Source organism: Sparus aurata, chromosome 13 (genome assembly GCF_900880675.1).
Source record: "Sparus aurata chromosome 13, fSpaAur1.1, whole genome shotgun sequence".
Taxonomy (NCBI): domain Eukaryota; kingdom Metazoa; phylum Chordata; class Actinopteri; order Spariformes; family Sparidae; genus Sparus; species Sparus aurata.
Genome location: NC_044199.1, coordinates 35,381,945 through 35,405,692, shown reverse-complemented (window position 1 = coordinate 35,405,692; position 23,748 = coordinate 35,381,945). Strand labels below are relative to the sequence as shown.

Below are 23,748 nucleotides of genomic sequence, written 5' to 3'. Positions count from 1 at the left end.
ATCATCAAGCTAGCTATATTTAGTAAACACATTACCGGAAACAGACGCTTGTCTTTTAAATATGAGCGCTCCGTGTTAACTTGTAAACGTTGAGTAGGTTGTGGCTGTAGTACGTTATCACGGACATTAAAGCTGAACTATTTGTTTGCTCTTTGTGTTTGTATTGAACAGGTTCGACTGACTTCGTCGAGCAGTGACGGTGTAGATTTTATTTTGAAAGTGTAACCGGAAGTTTTGGTTCGGCGCCGTCGCTAGCTTGTCGTTAGTTGTGATGTTAGCCTGTTTTCTTGGACAGTCCGAGCTCTTCTCCCTCTCCTCTGCTTGTTGGCTGAAGCCCTTCAGGAGCCATGGCCGAGCAGGCCTCGGGCCCGCCGCTGTCGTCCCAACATGACGGTAAATGTGTCGTGCTTGCCGGGTTGGGTGGTGAGTGTGGAGGGCTGGAGCTCCGGAGCGGCGGCCTCTGCATCCTTCTCAACATTAGCTTGTTAGCATCGTCAGGGCGACGTGTCACTGCTGTCAGTGTCAGGCTGAACGTTAGCGCTGCGCAGCGGGTTCACTCAAGCACTGTCCGGCAGCTTATCAACAACATGTCGCTGAACAGGAGCGCTGTGTTGTATCATCTTATTAATATAACGGTGTTGTCCCTGCTAGCTAACTGACACCTACAGCTAGCTGTTAGCTGGAAGCCTGTGTGCTGTGCGGTTGAGGTCGGTACCGGCCTCTATTAGCCTGTCAGTCCGTAACAGGGATCATATTGATCCTATCAGTCCATCACTCTGTGCTGTGTGAGGCTGGACCAGCATCCAGGACGATCATCCTGCGGGAGGGCTCCCACCCTGGGTCTGAAACTGGGGTCGGGAGTCCGTCCTGGGGTCCTGCAGGTGTCTGTGCTGCAGCTGTAGATCAGTTTATTACATTCAGCTGTAATCATGTCGTTGGTCCTCAGTTACAGTCTGAACACAGACATGCTTAAATGAGTCAAATACAGACACGCTCAAAACAAACAGGGCAGCATATCACTAGAGGAGCTGCTAACTGCTGCTTACTAGCCCTTAGCTAGTTAGCCCAGTTAGCTGTACAGCTAGGGAGCTCAATGAGCAGGGGAGAGTTAATGTTTACAATACTAGCACATTTGACCTGAGACTGGTGGGCTAGTTGGTTAGCATGCTAACTTGTATAGATCTGTCTACAGCACATACAACAGTTATTAATGAAGTCAATGTAGTTTGTGTTCGTTCTTACATAGTGCTCCTTTAAACTGTACAGTGTCTGACTGTGTTGGACTCATTGTTCTGTGTCAGAACAATGTCTGGGCTCGGTTCAGTTTGTGTTTGGATTCTGCAGCAGCAGAGAAGTCTCATTACAAACAGAAAGAATCACAACGTCCCTTCACATCAGCAGCCGGCTCAGATATTATGCTATAGATTTTCTGCAGTTCGAATCAATATGTGCAAATGGAGCTTGTTTTAGTGGTGTTAGTGTCATTATAACAGGTTATCTGGAGGCTTTTGAGATTATATGAGATTATTGTTCCATTCCATTTTCTTTCCGCTTATCCGTGAGGGTCGCGGGGGGCCCAACTGGTTTACTCAATGGGTGAAGGCCAGTGTACACCCTGGATGAGTCGCCAGCTCATCACAGGACCCTTACTGATGGATCAGGAGTAATTTTGGGGTGCAGTATCTTGCTCAAGGATACTTCGACATGTAGCTCAGTCCCTCCCCAGGGGAGCCGGTATTCGAACCAGCGATCTTCCGATTCTTCCGATCACTAGTCCACCAGCTCTACCCACTGAGCTACATAATCTCACATTGAGTCTATAAACGAGGTGAGAGCTGCTTAGTCAATATTCTTTCAGTGATTCAGCTGAATGGTGAATGTGAAGCTCTGAAGCTGCTGAAGAAGTTTCTGTATGAGTTTCTTTGAGATTGACTGTGTTGATGACTTGTTTCTGTCCCATAAATCTCCCATGTGATTAGCTGTCTGTCTGTATGTTGTGCTGTTTTGTGTGAACACTTTAAACTGTCAGTAAAATAATACAACGTTTGTATTTAATGAGGTGAGAACACAGCAGGTGGTTTTATTTACCTGCAGCTCATTTCTATAGAGAGCTGGTTATGAAAGCTGAAGACAGGTGTTGATTCACTGCCTGTCAGTAATGAAGCCGCACTTCCACCACAGTGTGTACTTCCACCACAGTGTGTACTTCCACCACATTGTGTACTTCCACCACAGTCTGTACTTCCACCACAGTGTGTACCAAAGTGTGTACTTCCACCACAGTGTGTACCACAGTGTGTACTTCCACCACAGTGTGTACCACATTGTGTACTTCCACCACAGTGTGTACCACATTGTGTACTTCCACCACAGTGTGTACCACATTGTGTACTTCCACCACAGTGTGTACCACAGTGTGTACCACATTGTGTACTTCCACCACAGTGTGTACCACAGTCTGTACTTCCACCACAGTGTGTACCACAGTGTGTACCACATTGTGTACTTCCACCACAGTGTGTACCACAGTCTGTACTTCCACCACAGTGTGTACCACAGTGTGTACCACAGTGTGTACTTCCACCACAGTGTGTACCACAGTGTGTACCACAGTGTGTACTTCCACCACAGTGTGTACCACAGTGTGTACCACATTGTGTACTTCCACCACAGTGTGTACCACAGTGTGTACCACAGTGTGTACTTCCACCACAGTGTGTACCACAGTGTGTACTTCCACCACAGTGTGTACTTCCACCACAGTGTGTACCACAGTGTGTACTTCCACCACAGTGTGTACCACAGTGTGTACCACAGTGTGTACTTCCACCACAGTGTGTACCAAAGTGTGTACCACAGTGTGTACCACAGTGTGTACCACAGTGTGTACTTCCACCACAGTGTGTACCACAGGTGTACTTCCACCACAGTGTGTACCACAGTGTGTACCACAGTGTGTACTTCCACCACAGTGTGTACCAAAGTGTGTACCACAGTGTGTACCACAGTGTGTACCACAGTGTGTACTTCCACCACAGTGTGTACCACAGTGTGTACCACAGTGTGTACCACAGTGTGTACCACAGTGTGTACTTCCACCACAGTGTGTACCACAGTGTGTACTTCCACCACAGTGTGTACCAAAGTGTGTACCACAGTGTGTACCACAGTGTGTACCACAGTGTGTACTTCCACCACAGTGTGTACCACAGTGTGTACCACAGTGTGTACCACAGTGTGTACCACAGTGTGTACCACAGTGTGTACCACAGTGTGTACCACAGTGTGTACCACAGTGTGTACATTTACTCTGTTTGTAATATTATCTGTGTGTCTCTGACTGAAGCTTCAGTTCTTCATCAGATTTGTATCTGAACTGATTGTGTGTTGGTTGCTACCTACACACACACACACACACACACACACACACACACACTCACACAAAGTGCCACATGAACATTAGTTTGTTTGATCAGACAGGACTGTTGAACTGTAGATCCACAGCATGTCTGTGTGTAATATACTGTCTGATATAAGATTGGTCAGGATGATTTCTTATTGATCCTTGTTAATAAGTACGGAGGTTGTGTTTCGCCCGTGTTTGTCTGTTGACTGGTTGGTAATTTGGTTAGTTAGTTGGTTTATTGTTTTGTTGGTTGATGATCAGCAGGATTACACAGAAACTAGTGTACAGATTTGCTCTAAACTTGGATGAATAAACATCATTAACTAACTATTCTGGTGCTGATCCAGATGAAGAGCCCGGTCCAGGAGCTTTTTCCCACTTTCTTTAACAGTGTGAGCCGTTTGTTTTACACAGCTTGTTAGTTTCTCAGGTCAGAATGCAAACAGACATGTGATGAAACTATCAGCTGGTCTGTCAGCCACTACTCAGTCTGCTCCTCATTTCCAGCGCAGTTCTCCTGAAGTGATGCACTGAATTAATGTTGAATTTTCCACTTCTCTTCTGTTAATGTGAAGGTTCTGTTTATAAAGAGCAGTTGATTAATCTCAGTCCTGTCTGATTATTCTCTCTTCATCTTCATCATCATCAGAGGTGCTGCAGCAGGAGTCATCTCTGGGTCAGGAGAGGACCGACTTCATCAGACTGAAACAGCAGCTGGAGGCAGAGTTCAACCAGAAAAGAGCCAAGTTCAAAGAGCTTTACCTGAGCAAGGAAGGTACCGATCATATCATCTCTAGTCAGACTGTGGCTTCATCCACTGGATCAATAATTAATGGGAGAGCTCTGATTGATCATGAGGTCTCTGTGAGGAGGAAGTCTGCATTGTCTTTCTGTATCAGTCCATCACCACACTGACTGCTGTTTCTGCTTCCATATCTTCCTCTTTCTGCTCCTCCTCCTCCCCCCCTTTCTCGTCCTCCTTAGTGGAGCTGAAGAGACAGACCGTGGCCCTGGAGGATGCTCAGTCTCAGCTGACCTCAGTCCAGGACCAGCTGAACCAGGCCCGATCTGAGATCGAGACCATCAAAGCGGTGGCCACGGTGTCAGAGAACACCAAACAGGAAGCCATCGACCAGGTCCGCAGCCAGTGGCAGGAGGAGGTGGCGTCTCTGCAGGCCATCATGAAAGGTGACAATTATGCAATCAGATCCAAGAACAACACGTTCACATTCAGAATCAGTCGACTGTTAAATATACTTCCTGGTTGAAGTTACTTTGAGTGTTCTGATTGGCTCTGATGGAGATGAATTGAGGCTCATTTAATTGTGAATCACTTTTTTTTTAAAGTGTGAAAAATAACTGCTTGCATCCGTAGCTGCTAATTTGAATGATTAATAGATAATTATTATTACATAAAGTCTCTGGAAATAAAACCATAATGTTTATAATGTGTTACTGTATGATCTGTTTTTCCTCTGTGATCCCACAGAGACGGTGTGTGAGTATGAGGTCCAGTTCCACCAGCGCCTGGAGCAGGAGCGAGCCCAGTGGAACCAGTACAGAGAGGCCATGGAGAGGGAGGTGGGAGAGCTGAGGCGACGTCTCACCGAGGGGCAGGAGGAGGAGAACCTGGAGGACGAGATGAAGAAAGTACGATTGATATCTGGATCTTATGAGACGTACTTTATCTGTACCTATGATTCTATAGGAAGCTGAAAACAGCTGTTAATGTAAAGTTGGTGTAAGTGTTTCAAGTAGATAGCATCTAGCATATCAGACAGAGCTGGAAACAGAAACAGGATCATAGGTGTGAAAATGTATTTTAATGTGTTCAAAGAGTCTGAACATGTTGCATCTGGTGACCTCTAGTGGTCGAACTGGTCACTGCTGCTCTGACGACCAGGAGTCCTCACAGAGAGGAACATCATGGTCATCAGGAGGATTTCCTCCATCAGTCTTAGGAATTTGTCTTTGTGTGAAGACTGAGTAATGGTTTTACTTCCAGACCAGTTTTAAATCTCTGTTGTTTCTGTGCAAGTGTCATGTAAAGATCACCTTTCGTGTGTTTACCTGTTTAATGATGTTGTATTAACGTTTGAAGGCTCAGGAGGATGCAGAGAAGCTGCGGTCAGTGGTGATGCCCATGGAGCAGGAAATCACAGCTCTAAAGATGAAGCTGAGCACGGCCGAGGACAGAGTCAAGGAGCTGGAGGCCTCAAAGGTCAGTCAGCATCAGATCAGTGACTCAGTAATCAATAAATTCAGCTGGAAACTGAGGAGTTAATTATGCCAATAACAGGACATTATATTGATCAGGTATAGCAGCTGATGCTTCTGAGTAAGTAGCCCCATTCACACAGGAGAAGACGCATAACAGCCGCTGCTGCGGTTCGCTCATTCTCCACCGATGGTGTTTCACACAGAGCAAAGCAGCTCCACCTGATAGACGAACCGCCACGAGTTCACACAGAAAGCCGGCGCTGTGGCTCCTAAAGAGGCGTGATGGTACACATAAGGGGTGTCAACGTCTACACGTGTAAACGGGTACACGGATAACAAATCATAACCGTTTAGAAAAATCAATAACCGTTTACACGTCTTTTTTTTTCCTCCTCCTCCTCCTCGTTCATTTCTCAACTAGCATGTTGGATATTTAGCTTGATAATTGGCTAGAGGATTAAAATGGTCACTTAGAGCAGAGTCCTGCACGGGTCACCGCATCCGACCCGTTTTCCGACAGTAGCACAGATTACATTCCGTACCAGAGCCGACCCGCTATAAATTGATACCGACGGCCGAGGGAAAATTGGACGGATGCAATTTTTAAAAGTGAAAGTAAGATAATGTTGCCTGAAAGCTTCAGATAATAACATTAACTAACTATACAATTAAAAGTTCCCACTAGCGCAGTTATCCGCATATATAATAGATGAATGGGGCACAATGTTACGTTGATATAAAAAAAAATTTAAAAAACCCCGCAGCCACAGCCAGTGTCGCGTCACGTCACTTCAAGTTGACTGGGGGACACGATGGCGGCGGTCAACAAGCAGAGCACTGTGTGTTTTTTGAACAAACTGCCAGCGGAAATCAAGTTGAGTGTAGGCTATGTCAGGGAAAGTTGGCTTACAACAACAGCACGGGATCCACGCTAAACCACCTGCGATGGAAACACCCGAGCAAGTTGGAGGGAGAGACTGCTGCTGGTATCGGTGCTACCGCAACTGCGATAGAAAGAGATCATAAATCTCCGACGTGTAACCGGGTACACGTCGGTTAGAAGCCCCGTTTACACGTGTAGAAAAAATTGTAAACGTTGACACCCCTAGTACACATCATGGTGATGACGTTCAAGGTGTTTCCCCGTGTCCCCCCTGTCAATCTGGCTCCCTCACTCTCGGGACGGAGGCTGTTTTAAGGGGGAAAGTTCCCTGAAGTCTCGGTCCGGAGAGCTGACGGTCGCAGTGAATTCTTTTCATCACAAACACTCGGTGAGTTAAAGTTTTTTGCCGGTGACAGACGCTGTTTTTCGGGCAGAAATGTGAAGAAGAGTTGGTAGGATGGGCGGGAGGACAGACAGGAGGACAGACGCTTCTCCACGTACAGCTGTGGTATTTGTTTTCCTCATGTAAGTTGCCAAAGACAGTTACAGTTACTACGTTACTTTAGTTCTCCTGTAACGTTGCTTTGTGGGACATTTCTCTGTATTTAGTTGAGTGAAGGACCTGTGCAGTTATCAGACTGTCAGACCGACACGCCCTCGCTCCGCACCTCCGGATTATCCGCTCACACCGTGGCGGTTCACCAATAATGCGGCCCTGATACTACCTACAGAGGCGGATCAGCGCCGGAGTGAAATTTCACCCTTCGCTGCATCTGAAACTTTCGCACAGAAGAGGGTGCGGAGAATTGGCGCAGGATCCCCGCATGCAAACGGCAGTGTGAATGGGGCTAGTGTTGTCATGTTTGTGTTCAGTCTGAGCTGACTCAGTTTTTCAGAGGAAACGTTGAGGTAGAGATGTTTTAAAGTAGCTGTAGAGCTGCTAACAGCGTCAGAGAGCAGCTCCACAGACAGAACAAGCTTAGTGGTCGGAGAGAAAGGAGGTGATAATATGTCCATTTTCTGGTTCCAACTTGTTCTGCTGCTCCCCAGTGGTCAAAACGTCAGATAATGCCCATCATGTTGAGTCCTGACAGGAGTTTCTACCTGGATGTGAACTAGCTGACAGCGGTCTGTGTGTCTCCAGGTGAAGGAACTGAATCACGTCCTGGAGGCAGAGAAGTCGTGTCGTACAGACCTGGAGATGTATGTGGCTGTTTTAAACACTCAGAAGTCTGTGCTGCAGGAGGACGCTGAGAAACTACGCAAAGAGCTCCACGAAGGTACCTGTCAGAGAAGAAGTGGAGACCTGCATGATTTCTCTTTGCTGCTGTGGGTGTGAGCTCATTGTTGAGTTGATGATCTGTCAGGACAGAAATCAGAGTTAGACCCTGTGTGTGTGTGTGTGTGTGTGTGTGTGTGTGTGTGTGTGTGTGTGTGTGTGTGTGGTCAGTGTGTCACAAGCTGGAGTTGGAGCGTCAGCAGCACAACCAGCTGAAACACACGTGGCAGCGAGCAAACGATCAGTTCCTGGAGTCTCAACGGCTCCTCATGAGGGACATGCAGAGGATCGAGAGTGTGCTGTCATCTGAACAGCTGCGTCAGGTGGAGGAGATGAAGAAGAAGGACCAGGTACACAAACCCATGCACACACACACACACACACACACACACACACACACACACTGCACAGTTGGCACAGGTCACATCGAGCTGCTTTGTGGTTTTATATAACTATTATACCTAACAAATAGTTTTGTCTCTGACAGGAGGAGGATGAGAAGGAGCGTCTGAGTCAGGTGAAGGAGCTGCAGGAGGAGGATGTTGGAGACAACACGGAGCCTCTGGATGATCTTTTCCTTGGGCTGAGTGTCGATGAGGTAACGATCATCAGGTCATGTGATCTGTTCTCAGAGACGCAGCAGCAGCTGAGATCATCTTCCATCATATTAGATTCAGTCACGTGACCTCGGACAGGAAACAGGACCTCTTCAGTGTGATGCTGCTGATAAACAGCCGTCTGTTGTTTAGTCTTCACATTAAACTGTTTTTTACGTCTGAATAAATCCCACATTTTCATTTTATTCGTCTCTTTTCGACATTAATGACAGAATTACTTGACTTGACATAACACAAAGGCTGATGTACTGATCATATGTATTCTCTCTCTCTGCATCAGGCCCATGCTAACCACAGTGCCCACGGTTCCATGCACTCTTTAGACACTGAGGTGGTGGCCGGGGGCCCCTCGGACCCCTACAAGGAGAACCTCCGCAGGGTCCAGTCCACAGACAGCCTCGGCTCCTCGCTGTCCGTCCAGCAGGGACTCGGACACAACCACAAAGCAAAGTCGGCAAGTCACCTGGACGAGTCGGACTTCGGGCCTCTGGTCGGGGCCGACTGCGGCGCCACAGATGCCAGCTTTGGAGAGACGTCGTCCATCAGCTCTATCAAGCTGACAGCAAGTCACTTCTTGCTGACTAAAGACCAGGAGAAGGCCATCAAGGCCATGACGCCAGAGCAGGAGGAGACTGCCTCACTGCTGTCCAGCATCTCACATGCCGCCGCAGACACCGCCTTCCTGCCGCCGGCTGGATACAGGCTTGTCAGCGACAGCGAGTGGAACCTGCTGCAGCAGGAGGTGAAGAACTGAGGAGCACTAACAGAAGAGGTTTATTGACAGCACCGAGGCTTTACACAGAATATTTAGATACAGCTCAGAGGCCTGAGAGGTTCTAGACACAGTGCTGAGGTTAAATATTTAGTTTAGATAAGGAGGAGCAGTGTGAATTGATTAAACCAGCTTCACCTTAACAAACCGTAGAACAGTGCACTACTCAGTGTTTGATGTTGTTCGTGTCGTCATCATCAGGTGAAGAACGCCGGCAGGAAGTTGGGTCGACGTTGTGACATGTGCTCAAACTACGAGAAACAGCTGCAGGCCATCCAGGGACAAGAGGCTGAGACCAGAGACCAGGTCTGACTCTGTCACTCATCACCTGGTTACTGTGACTCTGTAGTAACATTACTGTAATCACATTATGTGATGATGGTGTTGCAGGTGAAGAAGCTGCAGGTGATGCTGCGTCAGGCCAACGATCAGCTGGAGAGGACGATGACGGAGAAACAGAGTCTGGAAGATTCAGTCAAAGCAGGAAACGAAGAGACTGCTGCCAAGGTTTGCCTCAGTGGACCTGTTAACAACTTATGACTGCAGTTCCCACAATGCTTTGGGGCATGAAACAGGAAGTGTAATGTTATTACTGTGGCTAAAGGAAATTCAGCTGAGAGCTACAACTTTGATCCTGTTTTTAACCTCCGTCCGTCTACAGTTAGACTCCATTCACAGTGAGCTGAATAAGCTGCAGTGAACCCATGGATGTAATGGATTACTTTGATACTGAAGAAATTGATTATCTAACAAAGTTTCAGTCTACCTGACTCTGAACTCTCTCAACACTCTCACACAGGCTGCACCTTCTCTCCCTCCATCAGTAATGTCACATCAGCATTTATAACTCCAGTCTCAACGCCTGAATCCTCCTCTGTGTGTGTTGTAGTGTTACAGGATTGTAATCACAGTATGTGGCTCTAATGTAAATAATGTGTGTGTTGTAGGTGTCTGGTCTCCTGCAGAGGGTCCAGGAGTCAGAGAGTCTCCTTGGTGCTCTACAGCAGGCCTTCAGTGAAGCTAAGAGGAGCACACAGGAGCAGATGGTGAGTTAGCTCTGTTAACTCTGTCTGTGACTCTGTTAGCTCTGTAAGACAGTCCAGTTGAAAATGGATCAGACACATGATGAGACACTTAGAATACAATAATGTGCTGTTTCTGTGTGTTGAAAGGTGGTGCTGGTAAAGTCGAGGGAGCAGGTGGCCGATGAGCTGAGTCGACTTCAGAGAGACAATGAGAGTCTGCAGGGAAAACACAGACTGCATGTAGAACTACAGCAACAAGAAGACTTCCACATGCCCAGCACTGTTCAGGTAAAACACTTCCACATACCCATCACTGTTCAGGTAAAACACTTCCACATGTCCATCACTGTTCAGGTAAAACACTTCCACATGCCCATCACTGTTCAGGTAAAACACTTCCACATGCCCAGCACTGTTCAGGTAAAACACTTCCACATGTCCATCACTGTTCAGGTAAAACACTTCCACATGTCCATCACTGTTCAGGTAAAACACTTCCACATGTCCATCACTGTTCAGGTAAAACACTTCCACATGTCCAGCACTGTTCAGGTAAAACACTTCCACATGCCATCACTGTTCAGGTAAAAACACTTCCCATGTCCATCACTGTTCAGGTAAAACACTTCCACATGTCCATCACTGTTCAGGTAAAACACTTCCACATGTCCATCACTGTTCAGGTAAAACACTTCCACATGTCCATCACTGTTCAGGTAAAACACTTCCACATGTCCATCACTGTTCAGGTAAAACACTTCCACATGTCCATCACTGTTCAGGTAAACACTTCCACATGTCCATCACTGTTCAGGTAAAACACTTCCACATGTCCATCACTGTTCAGGTAAAACACTTCCACATGTCCATCACTGTTCAGGTAAAACACTTCCACATGTCCATCACTGTTCAGGTAAAACACTTCCACATGTCCATCACTGTTCAGGTAAAACACTTCCACATGTCCATCACTGTTCAGGTAAAACACTTCCACATGTCCATCACTGTTCAGGTAAAACACTTCCACATGTCCATCACTGTTCAGGTAAAACACTTCCACATGTCCATCACTGTTCAGGTAAAACACTTCCACATGTCCATCACTGTTCAGTAACACTTCCACATGCCCATCACTGTTCAGGTAAAACACTTCCACATGTCCATCACTGTTCAGGTAAAACACTTCCACATGTCATCACTGTTCAGAGGTAAAACAACTTCCACATTCCCATCAATCACTGTTCAAGGTAAAACACTTCCACATGTCACTTCAGGTACCCCACTGTTCAGAGTAAAAACACTTCCACATGCCCATCACTGTTCAGGTAAAAACACTTCCACATGTCCATCACTGTTCAGGTAAAAGCACTTCCACATGTCCAGCACTGGTTCAGGTAAAAACACTTCCACATAGTCCATCACTGTTCAGGTAAAACACTTCATCATGGTCCATCACTGTTCAGGTAAAACACTTCACAGTCCATCACTGTCAGGTACCCACATGTCATCCTGTTCAGGTAAAAACACTTCCACATGTCCATCACTGTTCAGGTAAAACACTTCCACATGTCCATCACTGTTCAGGTAAAACACTTCACATGTCCATCACTGTTCAGGTAAAACACTTCCACATGTCCATCACTGTTCAGGTAAAACACTTCACATGTCCATCACTGTTCAGGTAAAACACTTCCACATGTCCATCACTGTTCAGGTAAAACACTTCCACATGTCCATCACTGTTCAGGTAAAACACTTCCACATGTCCATCACTGTTCAGGTAAAACACTCCACATGTCCATCACTGTTCAGGTAAAACACTTCCACATGTCCATCACTGTTCAGGTAAAACACTTCCACATGTCCATCACTGTTCAGGTAAAACACTTCCACATGTCCATCACTGTTCAGGTAAAACACTTCCACATGTCCATCACTGTTCAGGTAAAACACTTCCACATGTCCATCACTGTAGTAACTTCAGGTAAAACACTTCCACATGTCCATCACTGTTCAGGTAAAAGACTTCCACATGTCCATCACTGTTCAGGTAAAACACTTCCACATGTCCATCACTGTTCAGGTAAAACACTTCCACATGTCCATCACTGTTCAGGTAAAAGACTTCCACATGTCCATCACTGTTCAGGTAAAACACTTCCACATGTCCATCACTGTTCAGGTAAAACACTTCCACATGCCCATCACTGTTCAGGTAAAACACTTCCACATGCCCATCACTGTTCAGGTAAAACACTTCCACATGTCATCACTGTTCAGGTAAAACACTTCCACATGTCCATCACTGTTCAGGTAAAACACTTCCACATGTCCATCACTGTTCAGGTAAAACACTTCCACATGTCCATCACTGTTCAGGTAAAACACTTCCACATGCCCATCACTGTTCAGGTAAAACACTTCCACATGCATCACTGTTCAGGTAAACACTTCCACATGTCCATCACTGTTCAGGTAAAACACTTCCACATGTCCATCACTGTTCAGGTAAAACACTTCCACATGTCCATCACTGTTCAGGTAAAACACTTCCACATGTCCATCACTGTTCAGGTAAAACACTTCCACATGCCCATCACTGTTCAGGTAAAACACTTCCACATGTCCATCACTGTTCAGGTAAAACACTTCCACATGTCCATCACTGTTCAGGTAAAACACTTCCACATGTCCATCACTGTTCAGGTAAAACACTTCCACATGTCCATCACTGTTCAGGTAAAACACTTCCACATGTCCATCACTGTTCAGGTAAAACACTTCCACATGTCCATCACTGTTCAGGTAAAACACTTCCACATGTCCATCACTGTTCAGGTAAAACACTTCCACATGTCCATCACTGTTCAGGTAAAACACTTCCACATGTCCATCACTGTTCAGGTAAAACACTTCCACATGTCCATCACTGTTCAGGTAAAACACTTCCACATGTCCATCACTGTTCAGGTAAAACACTTCCACATGTCCATCACTGTTCAGGTAAAAGACTTCCACATGTCCATCACTGTTCAGGTAAAACACTTCCACATGTCCATCACTGTTCAGGTAAAACACTTCCACATGTCCATCACTGTTCAGGTAAAACACTTCCACATGTCCATCACTGTTCAGGTACGACAGGACAAAAATTCAGAAACTCACCTTTTAAATCTAATGTCAAGACACACACACACACACACACACACACACACACACACACACACACACACACACTCACACACACACACACACTCACACTCTCCTGCTGTATCCTCCTCTGTACTGCTCGTGTCTGCAGATACAGTGGGTGGTGTTTAGTGGAGGTGGAGATAAGCTGATGATCCAGAGACTTTTACAGTCCGTTGGTGGTGAAACCAGCTGCTCACACCAAACATGAGCTTCACATGAGGGAGTAAACACAGTTCCTATCATTGATCATCAAACATGTTACCTGGTGTCCTGCTATAGCTATAGCCGGCGCTGCTGCAGGAGAGCCGCAGACTGTGATGACTCTGAGCAGCAGGAGAATTACAATATAATATATTTCTCGCCTTTCCCCTGATGATCTGAATAAGTCGCTAAATTAAGTTAAACTAACTAGAAAGTCGCCAAGTTGTGTGTGCGTCTCAGTCTCCGTCTCCCTCACTCCCGCCCTCGTATGTTTGTCATTGGTTGGCTTCAGCTGGCGATCCACAGCAAGCATGAAATAAGGTTTGTGGTTGGCTGGCCTTAGCGGTGCATTCAAGGGCAATCGTAAAAAGGATGTTTGTTGTGACTGCCAGAGCTGTACGTGCAGGGCGAGCGGGGTAATCTATATCGTTTATATCGTTGCTTTTTCGATATGAATATCTTGAATGTTCATATCTAGATATAGATACGATAACGATATATCGTTCAGCCCTAATATATTGCACTGTGTTTGAAGTGAACGACTGCTTGCAGACATGTTTTCACAGACAGTGGAAACAGCTGATCAGTCGTGTGGGTTGAATGTTCTGTATGTTTTTCTGCAAATCTGTTTCCGTCAAACATTTTTATAATTGACTCAAAAAGACAAAAAACAACTAGTTTCCATAAAAATGTGAATACAACATTCTTCAAAATGCTTTATGGAAACATGGTTAATGACTCCTCCTGTTGCAGTTTTCAAACTGTGCTACATGATGATGATGATGATGATGATGATGATGATGATGACTCGTCCTCCTCAGGACCTCCAGGATCTGGTCCTCCAGCTGCGCGAGGACCTGGTGGCGTTGAGGACATCAGCTGACCACATGGAGGAGAAACTGAAGGCGGAGATCCTGTTCCTGAAGGAGCAGATCCAGGCAGAGCAGTGCCTGAAGGAGAACCTAGAGGACACGCTGCAACTGGAGATCGAGGGCTGCAAGGAGGAGATAGGTGAGCTTATTGACCGCTGACCAATCAGATTACAGATAGTGAGGTCACTGATTACTGACGAAGCAGATCACTGACCTTCAGTTCAGTCAAACTTCTTGTCTTGTTTCTGTCTCTTCTCTGTTCATCCTTCAGACATCTTGGAAGGTACGAAGTGTGTGTGTGTGTGTGTGTGTGTGTGTGTGTGTGAGTGAGATATAAAGTTGACCTTTGTGAATGTGTGACTAATACAACCTGTTTAAATCCTTGTGTATTTTTCTGTCACACAGCTTATTAAAACACTGACAGCCTAAACGTTATTAATGTTGTTTACTGAGACTAATACAGTCACATGTCTGCAGTTTTGGCTCACTGATCGATCACTTATTGTGGTAATCAAATAAACGAACAATCAGGTGTTTGAATGTGAGTCACTGTACTGACGCTGTCACACAGTCACTCAGTAGACCTTCTTCATAGTTGATGTTGATTAGTTTGATTAAATTGTTAAGAGTGATTGATCAACACTGCAGACCCTGATGTGATATAAACACTTGGTCCATCAGACTGCAGCAGCTGTGATCAATAAGCAGGTGTCAGGTTTCATTGTGTGTGTCAGCAGCTCCTTTAGATATCACAGATCCCTGAACGATCTGATTATTATCCGTCATGACATAACCATGTGTCCTTCTTCCAGCTTCATTCTCCAGTCTGAAGACTGAGCTGGAGAGGATAAAGACAGAGAACCAACAGGTACACACTCCACAATTTGCTACTCTGTCACACCTGAAAACCAGAGTCACCTCAGAGCTTCACCTAATGAACATGTCAGTGAAAATCTTCATGTGGTCATTGAAGGTTCGTCACATGTTTACATCTGCACCACCCAAAACCTCCATCACCTCTGATCCCGCACACCTCTCATTGTTAGCTGTGAACTGGGTGGAAGGTGGTCTCTGTTATCACTGACATGTATATCTATCTGTTAATGTATTGATATATATATGACATGTGTACATGTTGTTACTGTAGTTACAGAGCAGCCTAACAGAGAAGATGGAGACTCTGGAAAAGCTCCAGGAGCTGAGGACGAGTCTGGAGCAGCAGCTAAGAGAGATCACTGCTGCCAAGGTAAGCTAATACACCTGTACACCTGTCACACTCACCTGTACACCTGTCACACTCACCTGTACACCTGTCACACTCACCTGTACACCTGTCACACTCACCTGTACACCTGTCACACTCACCTGTACACCTGTCACACGTACTGACAGTGAGGTCAGAGCGGACCCTTTGACAGCATCTGAACTGAATGTCATTTAAAATGACTGATGTGAACATATACAGCAGGTAAATATTCAGACTGTAGCATGCACTGTAGATCATTTTAGATGTTTCAGTGTTCTGCTTAGATATTTATTTCATGTTGTTTATCGCCCCCATTTAGCCTCTCTAATTAAAATGTGTGTGTGCGTGTGCGCAGAGTGTGTTAGAGTCTCAGGTGTTTGATGAGAGAGATAAAGCTCAGCGGCTGCAGACGGAGCTGGACGTCAGTGAGCAGGTTCAGAAGGACTTCGTCAAACTGTCTCAGACCCTCCAGGTGAGAAACTTCCTCGATGTATGGATGATGAAGTATCAATATAAAGGTCAATGCATGGATGATATACGGAGGTGAGACTCATCTACTCACTAGTCCGTCTTTACAGGCCCACTTTAGTTACACACTGTTCTAACTCTGACTTTACAACTTGTACATTGATCAGTTTATAGAAAACCTGGATAGTAACTGTGCAGTAAGCCTCTTAGTGGTGGAGACGTTTCAGTCATGTGACCGTGATGTCGTCTGTTTGTAGCCCAACATTAGCTTCTTACTGCTACACAGTTAATTTAACTTAATCTGTGAAGATTATAAGGATGAACAGAACCTGTCAGTACCATAGGGTGAAACTGTAACATAGTGTTTACGGGTCTGCAGGTGCAGCTGGAGCGGATTCGACAGGCGGACTCGTTGGATCGAATCAAAGTGATCCTGAACGACACCAACCTGACTGACATCAACCAGCTTCCAGAGACATGATAGAGACTCTTCACCCCTGTGTGTGTGTGTGTGTGTGTGTGTGTGTGTGTGTGTGTGTGTGTGTGTGTGTGTGTGTGTGTGTGTGTGTGTGTGTGTGTGTGTGATCACTGAACCAATAACATTATTGATCTGATATCGGGTCTGATCGATGGAGTGTGGAGCTGACCGGAGGAGCCTCCTGTGTACATACAGATGGACAGAAGAAGACGACGAACACTAAACTGTAAATAAGTGACTGACTGTGGACGGAGGAGTGTGTCTGTTTCTACTGTACATATGACTGTGTGTGTGTCTGTATGTGTGTCTCTCATCGTCTCCTCCTGAACGTTCGTCTCTGCAGGTGAAATGATTGGATCGATGTCTCTTCTCCTCTCAGACGCTGAGAATCTCTGCATCACGTCTTCTGTCCATCTCATTGTTTCCTCTTCCTGTCTCTTGTATTTCCTTCTGTCTGATTCTTTTCCTTCTTTCCGTCTGTTTCTGTGATGTTTCCACCCTGTGACAGACACATTGAAGGAGATTCATGGAAAAAATGTGCACATAACTTAACTGGGATGAAAAAAGGAACATAACACAATTTGAGCAATATCCCCATCTCTGAAACATCAAACCTGTCTGCTGTCTGTCACGTCTGACAGAAACGTTTCTTTTCCTTTGAAATCTGCAGGAATACAGTGGAGCAACATTCAGTCAGGTCCACAGTTTGATTTTTCAACACTAACATGAGTTCACCTGGTTCATGTCAGGTGGACAAATGGTATGATGAGAACAATATTGTATTTGAATCTACTCGCTGCTCCTTTTACTGAGTGACTGTCTTCATGTAACTCTAAAGCACATAAGATAGATTAAATCATGTGTGATGGAAGAAGTCACCATCACAACTCTGTCTCAGCTGAATCAGTTCACGTCTTATTTAACCACATTCCTGGAGAAAGTCGGCCTCCCTGCTCTTCTCTCAGCTATTTTGATGTCACGTAATTAACTAACTTCATCAGTGTGTTTAAATCAAACCGTGACGTCAGAAAGCTTCAGAAACCTCTGTGATTGGTCAGCTGTGTGGAGGAGTTTGTGACACATATGAACCTGAAACATCAGGAATGGTTCTGCAGAGACAGTATTTCTATTTTTCATGTCTCTCCTTTTTGGATTTTTAGGACATTTTCAATTTGCGCATAAAGAAAATACTGATATAAGTAAAAACATAAAGTCTAATAGCTGAAGTGAGAGAGAGTGAAAGAAATGTTACAGAGTGTAAAGAAGTTTGGTGAGTTAATCCTGTGTGCAAAAAGAGACAGTGCTTCACCTGTGAGGAGGTGAGGAGGTGAGGTGGAGGTGAGGTGGAGGTGAGGTGGAGGGGCGGGGCAGGGCGGGGCAGGGCGGGGCAGGGCGGGGCAGTGTCTCTCTGTTGGTCTCAGTTCAGCAGATGACGCAGAGGTTTCAGACACTGATAGATGATCTAATGATGGTTCTGAACCTGTTCTGAACCAGAACCACTGATGTGTGATTAATGATCAATATATGAATCAGTCAGTTTGACTAATACCACCGTGAGGCTGGAGAGGCAGCTCACACAGGTGGAGTTCAGCTACATGTTTGAGACAAACACAAGCTGGTGGAACATTATCTGCTGCTCGCTGCATCTGTGGTGTTGCAGCACAGAGGAACATGATTTAAGATGTTCTAGACTGAACACAGTCCCAACAGGAGCAGAGAGGCCCGACAGACTTTACCACTCACTTTACTCTTCTCCTTTGAATAAATACATGTGTCAGTCACTCAAAGATGTGAATGAATCTGTTATGGTAAAACAGATGGAGGTATTAAAACATTATAAAACCCTTCATACGTCTCGACCGTCTGAGGTCGATCACTGTTTAGTTTCTGCATGTTTTCATGTCTGTATGTGTCTATATACTGTAGATATGTTGAGTTCTATTTATGATGGATCATGATGCAGTGTGATGATGATGATGATGATGATGAGGATGATGCACTGACAGTAGACTGGATGATTGTGGCTCAGGCTGACGGTCGTACTGTGTGTTTGGTTTCACTAATAATCTGGCATTAATCTGACGATCTTCACCGTCACTCTTTAGTTCTGCTCGTGATTAACAGCTGATTTTTATTGTTTCTGAGCAAACACTGTTGGATTGTTTGTTTTGAAGCCCAGAAATGATCGGAGTTAAGATGAGACGGCGTGTGAGAGCTCAAACTGTGGAGGCCATGCTGAGACTGAGAGGTGATTATTGATACAAGGACAGATTACAAGTTACAGATAAATCAAATATTAACTATAATGATCAGTGTTTTGTTGTTTTCATGTTTACTGACACATCTGCGTGATGATTCATGGAAACTTAATGTGTTCAACTGTAAAATTCATCCATGTAAATTATTTAAAGACTTCCTGTTTCCATTAAATCACAACGCAGAGCGACGGATGGATTTGACCTTTTTAAACTGTTTATTAATATTTCTGTTCAAACTCTGAGTCTGTGCACAGTTTGAGCTTTCAGTCTGTTTAATCATGATGAATCTATGTTATCATACATGTTTGATCTGTTCTGATTCCCTCGTTAGCTGACTGCTCGTTAGCAACATTACAAGGCGTCCAGTTTGTTGGAGTTTCTACTTTTTTTAAATGAATAATAATAAATCAGCTTCAGGAGTCTCAGTCTGTCCACCTTAAATAACTGTAGAAGCATGAGGTTCAGCAGAGATGTAAACGCTGTTTCACAACTACAAGAATAAAATCTCAAAGTCTTCACTGCTTTCATGTTATTTATCATTTCATAACAGTGTTCAGACTACAGTGCTAATGAACTGACAGCGCTCCAGAAAGAAACATGTCGACTGATTCCAGTGTGAACCTGCAGATGATCCACTGGCTGCTTCTAAAAAGGTTTCACTCATCAGTTAAATCTCGTTATCAAATCAGGTTTATTTATACAGCCCAAAATCACAATCACATGACCTCACAGGGCTTTACAGTCTGGACACTGAAGACATGCTGTGTCCTCAGACCCTCGATTCAAGTGAGGGAAAAAGTTGCATTGACAGAATATCTTCAGAATCAGAATCAGAATACTTTATTAATCCTGGGGGGAAATTGTTTTTGTTACAGATTCTCTGTGCAAAGTAGAAATAGAAATACAGCATGAATGGGAACAAGAGATAAAGATAAAGATATAAATACAATTAAGGTAGACAAAATAAAATAAAATAGTAAAGTAGACAATCTGGAAATATATACAATATACAGTGAAATGGTTGTAGTGTTAAATTACAGTTTAGTTTTTTTTTGTTTTATTTAGTTTTTTTGTAATATAAATAGCCATTTGAGTCCGATCAACAGAGGGAGGAGTTGTAAAGTCGTTGTAAAGAAGGAGGAGGAGGAGCCATGAGAGGAGGAGGGGAAAACAAAAAAAAAATTAGAGAAATGCAATGTTATTCTGAATGATCAGACATTCTAATATATCTAAATATAAAAATCTATATCTACAGTAACAGTACAACATCAAAGTGTCATAATATACATAGTCTGTGAGCATCTCTCTATAAAAGCAAGGAATCTCTGTCTGTCTGACTGTCTGTCTGTCTGTCTGTCTGTCTGTGTGTGTGTGTGTTCCTCAAATATCTCTGCGGATCAGGATCAGACTGACCTGAGGGTTTCAACATGGCTGCTGCGTGTTTCAAGGGTGTGCGACTTCACATTTGTTTGGACTGCAATGATACCGTCAACAAATTATTTCATAAATGCTTTACAAATTCGCGAGAATTGTCCACCAGAGCCACCACAGTCACGTGCGCACTAGAGCCAATCACTGCAGAGCCCACCGCGACCCCCCACCTTAAGAAACAAGCAGATTTATACCTGCAGAGGCGCGAGCTGGACCGGGATTTTACTGGCGGTTCGGTCCTGTTCTGTGCATCTAAACTGACTGTTGTGGATTATCCATCCATCCATCCATCCATCCATTTTCGTCCGCTTATCCGGGGCCGGGTCGCGGGGGCAGCTGCCTGAGCAGGGACACCCAGACTTCCCTCTCCCCGGACACTGCCTCCAGCTCTTCCAGGAGGATCCCAAGGCGTTCCCAGGCCAGCTGAGTGACATAGTCACACCAGCGTGTCCTGGGTCTTCCTCGGGGTCTCCTCCCGGCGGGACATGCCAGGAACACCTCCCGAGGGAGGCGTCCCGGGGGCATCCGAAAACAGATGCCCGAGCCACCTCAGCTGGCTCCTCTCGATGTGGAGGAGCAGCGGCTCTACTCCGAGCTCCTCCCGGGTGACAGAGCTTCTCACCCTATCTCTAAGGGAGCGCCCTGCCACCCTGCGGAGGAAACTCATTTCAGCCGCTTGTATCCGGGATCTTATTCTTTCGGTCATGACCCAAAGTTCATGGCCATAGGTGAGGGTAGGAACGTAGATTGACCGGTAAATCGAGAGCTTCGCCTTTCGACTCAGCTCTCTCTTCACCACGACAGACCGATACAACAACCACATTACTGCGGCCGCTGCACCGATCCGTCTGTCAATCTCACGCTCATCCTTCCCTCACTCGTGAACAAGACCCCAAGATACTTAAACTCCTCCACTTGAGGCAGGAACTCTCTCCCAACCTGGAGGGAGCAAGCCACCTTTTTCCGGTCGAGAACCATGGCCTCGGATTTGGAGGTGCTGATTCTCATCCCAGCCGCTTCACACTCGGCTGCAAACCGCCCCAGGACATGCTGGAGGTCCTGGCTCGAAGGAGCCAACAAGACCACATCATCCGCGAAAAGCAGAGATGAAATGAAGTGGCTCCCGAACCAGATCCCCTCCGGCCCGTGGCTGCGCCTAGAAATTCTGTCCATAAAAATAATGAACAGAACCGGTGACAAAGGGCAGCCCTGCCGGAGTCCAACATGCACTGGGAACAGGTCTGACTTACTGCCGGCAATGCGAACCAAGCTCCTGCTCCGGTCGTACAGGGACCGTACAGCCCTTAACAGAGGGCCTCCGACCCCGTACTCCCGGAGCACCTCCCACAGAATGCCACGAGGGACACGGTCGAATGCCTTCTCCAGGTCCACAAAACACATGTGGACTGGTTGGGCAAACTCCCATGAACCTTCGAGCACCCTGTGGAGGGTATAGAGCTGGTCCAGTGTTCCGCGGCCCGGACGAAAACCGCATTGTTCCTCCATAATCCGAGGTTCGACTATCGGCCGAATTCTCCTCTCCAGTACCCTGGAATAGACTTTCCCGGGGAGGCTGAGGCGTGTGATCCCCCGATAGTTGGAACACACCCTCTGGTCCCCCTTTTTGCTGCCGTACGCTTGGCCTGCCGGTACCCGTCAGCTGCCTCAGGAGTCCCCCGGGCCAACCAGGCTCAATAGGACTCCTTCTTCAGCTTGACAGCATCCCTTACTTCCGGGGTCCACCACCGGGTTCGGGGATTGCCACCATGACAGGCACCAGAGACCTTACAGCCACAGCTCCGGACAGCCACGCCAACAATGGAAATGGAGAACATGGTCCATTCGGACTCAATGTCCCCAGCCTCCCTCGGGATCTGGCAAAAGCTCTCCCGGAGGTGGGAGTTAAAGATCTCCCTGACAGAAGGTTCTGCCAGACGTTCCCAGCAGACCCTCACAATACGTTTGGGTCTGCCAGGTCTGTCCAGCTACCTCCCCTGCCAGAGGATCTGACTCACCACCAGGTGGTGATCAGTTGACAGCTCAGCCCCTCTCTTCACCCGAGTGTCCAAGACATACGGCGGGAGGTCAGATGACACGACCACAAAGTCGATCATTGACCTCCGGCCTAGGGTGTCCTGGTGCCACGTGCACATATGGACACCCTTATGCTTGAACATGGTGTTCGTTATGGACAAACCGTGACTAGCACAGAAGTCCAGTAACAAAACACCACTCGGGTTCAGATCGGGGAGGCCGTTCCTCCCAATCACACCCCTCCAGGTAGTGTCCACGTGGGCATTGAAGTCCCCCAGTAGAACGATGGAGTCCCCGGTTGGAGCACTCTCCAGTACCTCTCCCAGGGCCTCCAAGAAGGCCGGGTACTCTCACTGCTGTTCGGCCCATAGGCCGAGACAACAGTGAGAGTCCTATCCCTGACCCGAAGGCGCAGGGAAGCGACCCTCTCGTTCACCGGGGTAAACTCCAACACATGGCGGCTGAGCTGAGGAGCTATAAGCAAGCCCGCACCAGCTCGCCGCCTCTCAACGCGGGCAACTCCAGAGTAGAAGAGAGTCCAGCCTCTCTCAAGGAGTTGGGTTCCAGAGCCCAGACTGTGCGTGGAGGTGCGCCCGACTATTTCTAGCCGGTACCGCTCAACCTCCTGCACCAGCTCAGGCTCTTTCCCCCCCAGTGAGGTGACATACCATGTCCCCATGGCTAGAGTCACCGTCTGGGGATTGGTTCACATTTAGCGTACTTGGAGTGTATAGTTAGTGTGTTATGTAGTGTTTGGTGTAGTGTATTTAGTGTGTAGTGGAGTCGGTTTTTTGTTTAATGAGTCAAAGCAATGAGGAGAAGCTGAATGAGCATTTCCTGCATTTAAATGTAAATAGTTACATATAACTTTGTAAATTTTTAAAATGTATGCACATATTTAGCAAACAACAATTTATATTTGCATTATATGTAATAAAAAATGGTTTGTTAAACATATTTTTGGTTTAAAGTAAAAAAATCTAACTTTTTCTACTTGGATTTTATGGGGTTTTTGTGTGATTTTAGGTCCATTGTGTTAATACAGTTTGTCAAAATAAAAAAATAACTGTACAGTCACACATGTGAGGTTGTGCTGAAAATAATGACACCAAGTAAATAGTTTTTAAGGTGTAATATAATGGCAAAATAAAAAATAGTCAAAAACGTCCAATTATACCCTGGTATATCGGATTTCACGACAAACCTAAATATCCCTGACGTCCCAACTTCAAATACAGCCTCATTTGGCCATCCAGGAAAAAGCTCCTTAACCTCCCACTTTTTTTTATAGGAATACATTTTTCTTACGGGCACTGCACTAGTTTTAAATAAACCATCAGTGATGTTTAAAGTCCCCAACAGTCAT

At 45.9% G+C, this 23,748-nt stretch overlaps 1 protein-coding gene across 2 annotated transcripts; it reads left to right on the top strand.

Annotated features, from left to right (window-relative positions):
- Positions 1-224: 224 nt before the first annotated feature.
- Positions 225-17,562, top strand: rabep1 (rabaptin, RAB GTPase binding effector protein 1). 2 transcript variants are annotated; one of them, XM_030438130.1, is made up of 19 exons: positions 225-393; positions 4,056-4,181; positions 4,391-4,594; positions 4,896-5,056; positions 5,508-5,627; positions 7,654-7,789; positions 7,960-8,138; positions 8,276-8,386; positions 8,686-9,147; positions 9,379-9,483; positions 9,568-9,684; positions 10,125-10,223; positions 10,350-10,490; positions 14,417-14,606; positions 14,739-14,750; positions 15,280-15,335; positions 15,615-15,713; positions 16,069-16,185; positions 16,561-17,562. In XM_030438130.1, the coding sequence occupies exons 1-19, from the start codon at positions 348-350 to the stop codon at positions 16,660-16,662; spliced, it is 2,583 nt and encodes an 860-aa protein (XP_030293990.1). In that variant the 5' UTR covers positions 225-347; the 3' UTR covers positions 16,663-17,562. The 2 variants fall into 2 exon arrangements, with proteins under 2 accessions (XP_030293990.1, XP_030293991.1); XM_030438131.1 differs by lacking the exon at positions 14,739-14,750 and having other exon boundaries at positions 226-393.
- The last annotated feature ends 6,186 nt before the right edge of the window (positions 17,563-23,748 follow it).

Excerpts from the sequence above, each read along its gene's own strand:
- rabep1 (XM_030438130.1), top strand. The coding sequence starts at position 348 with ATGGCCGAGCAGGCCTCGGGCCCGCCGCTGTCGTCCCAACATGACG. Across the intron at positions 5,057-5,507 it reads TGGAGGACGAGATGAAGAAA|GCTCAGGAGGATGCAGAGAA; the intron begins GTACGATTGATA and ends TAACGTTTGAAG. Across the intron at positions 9,148-9,378 it reads GGAACCTGCTGCAGCAGGAG|GTGAAGAACGCCGGCAGGAA; the intron begins GTGAAGAACTGA and ends CGTCATCATCAG.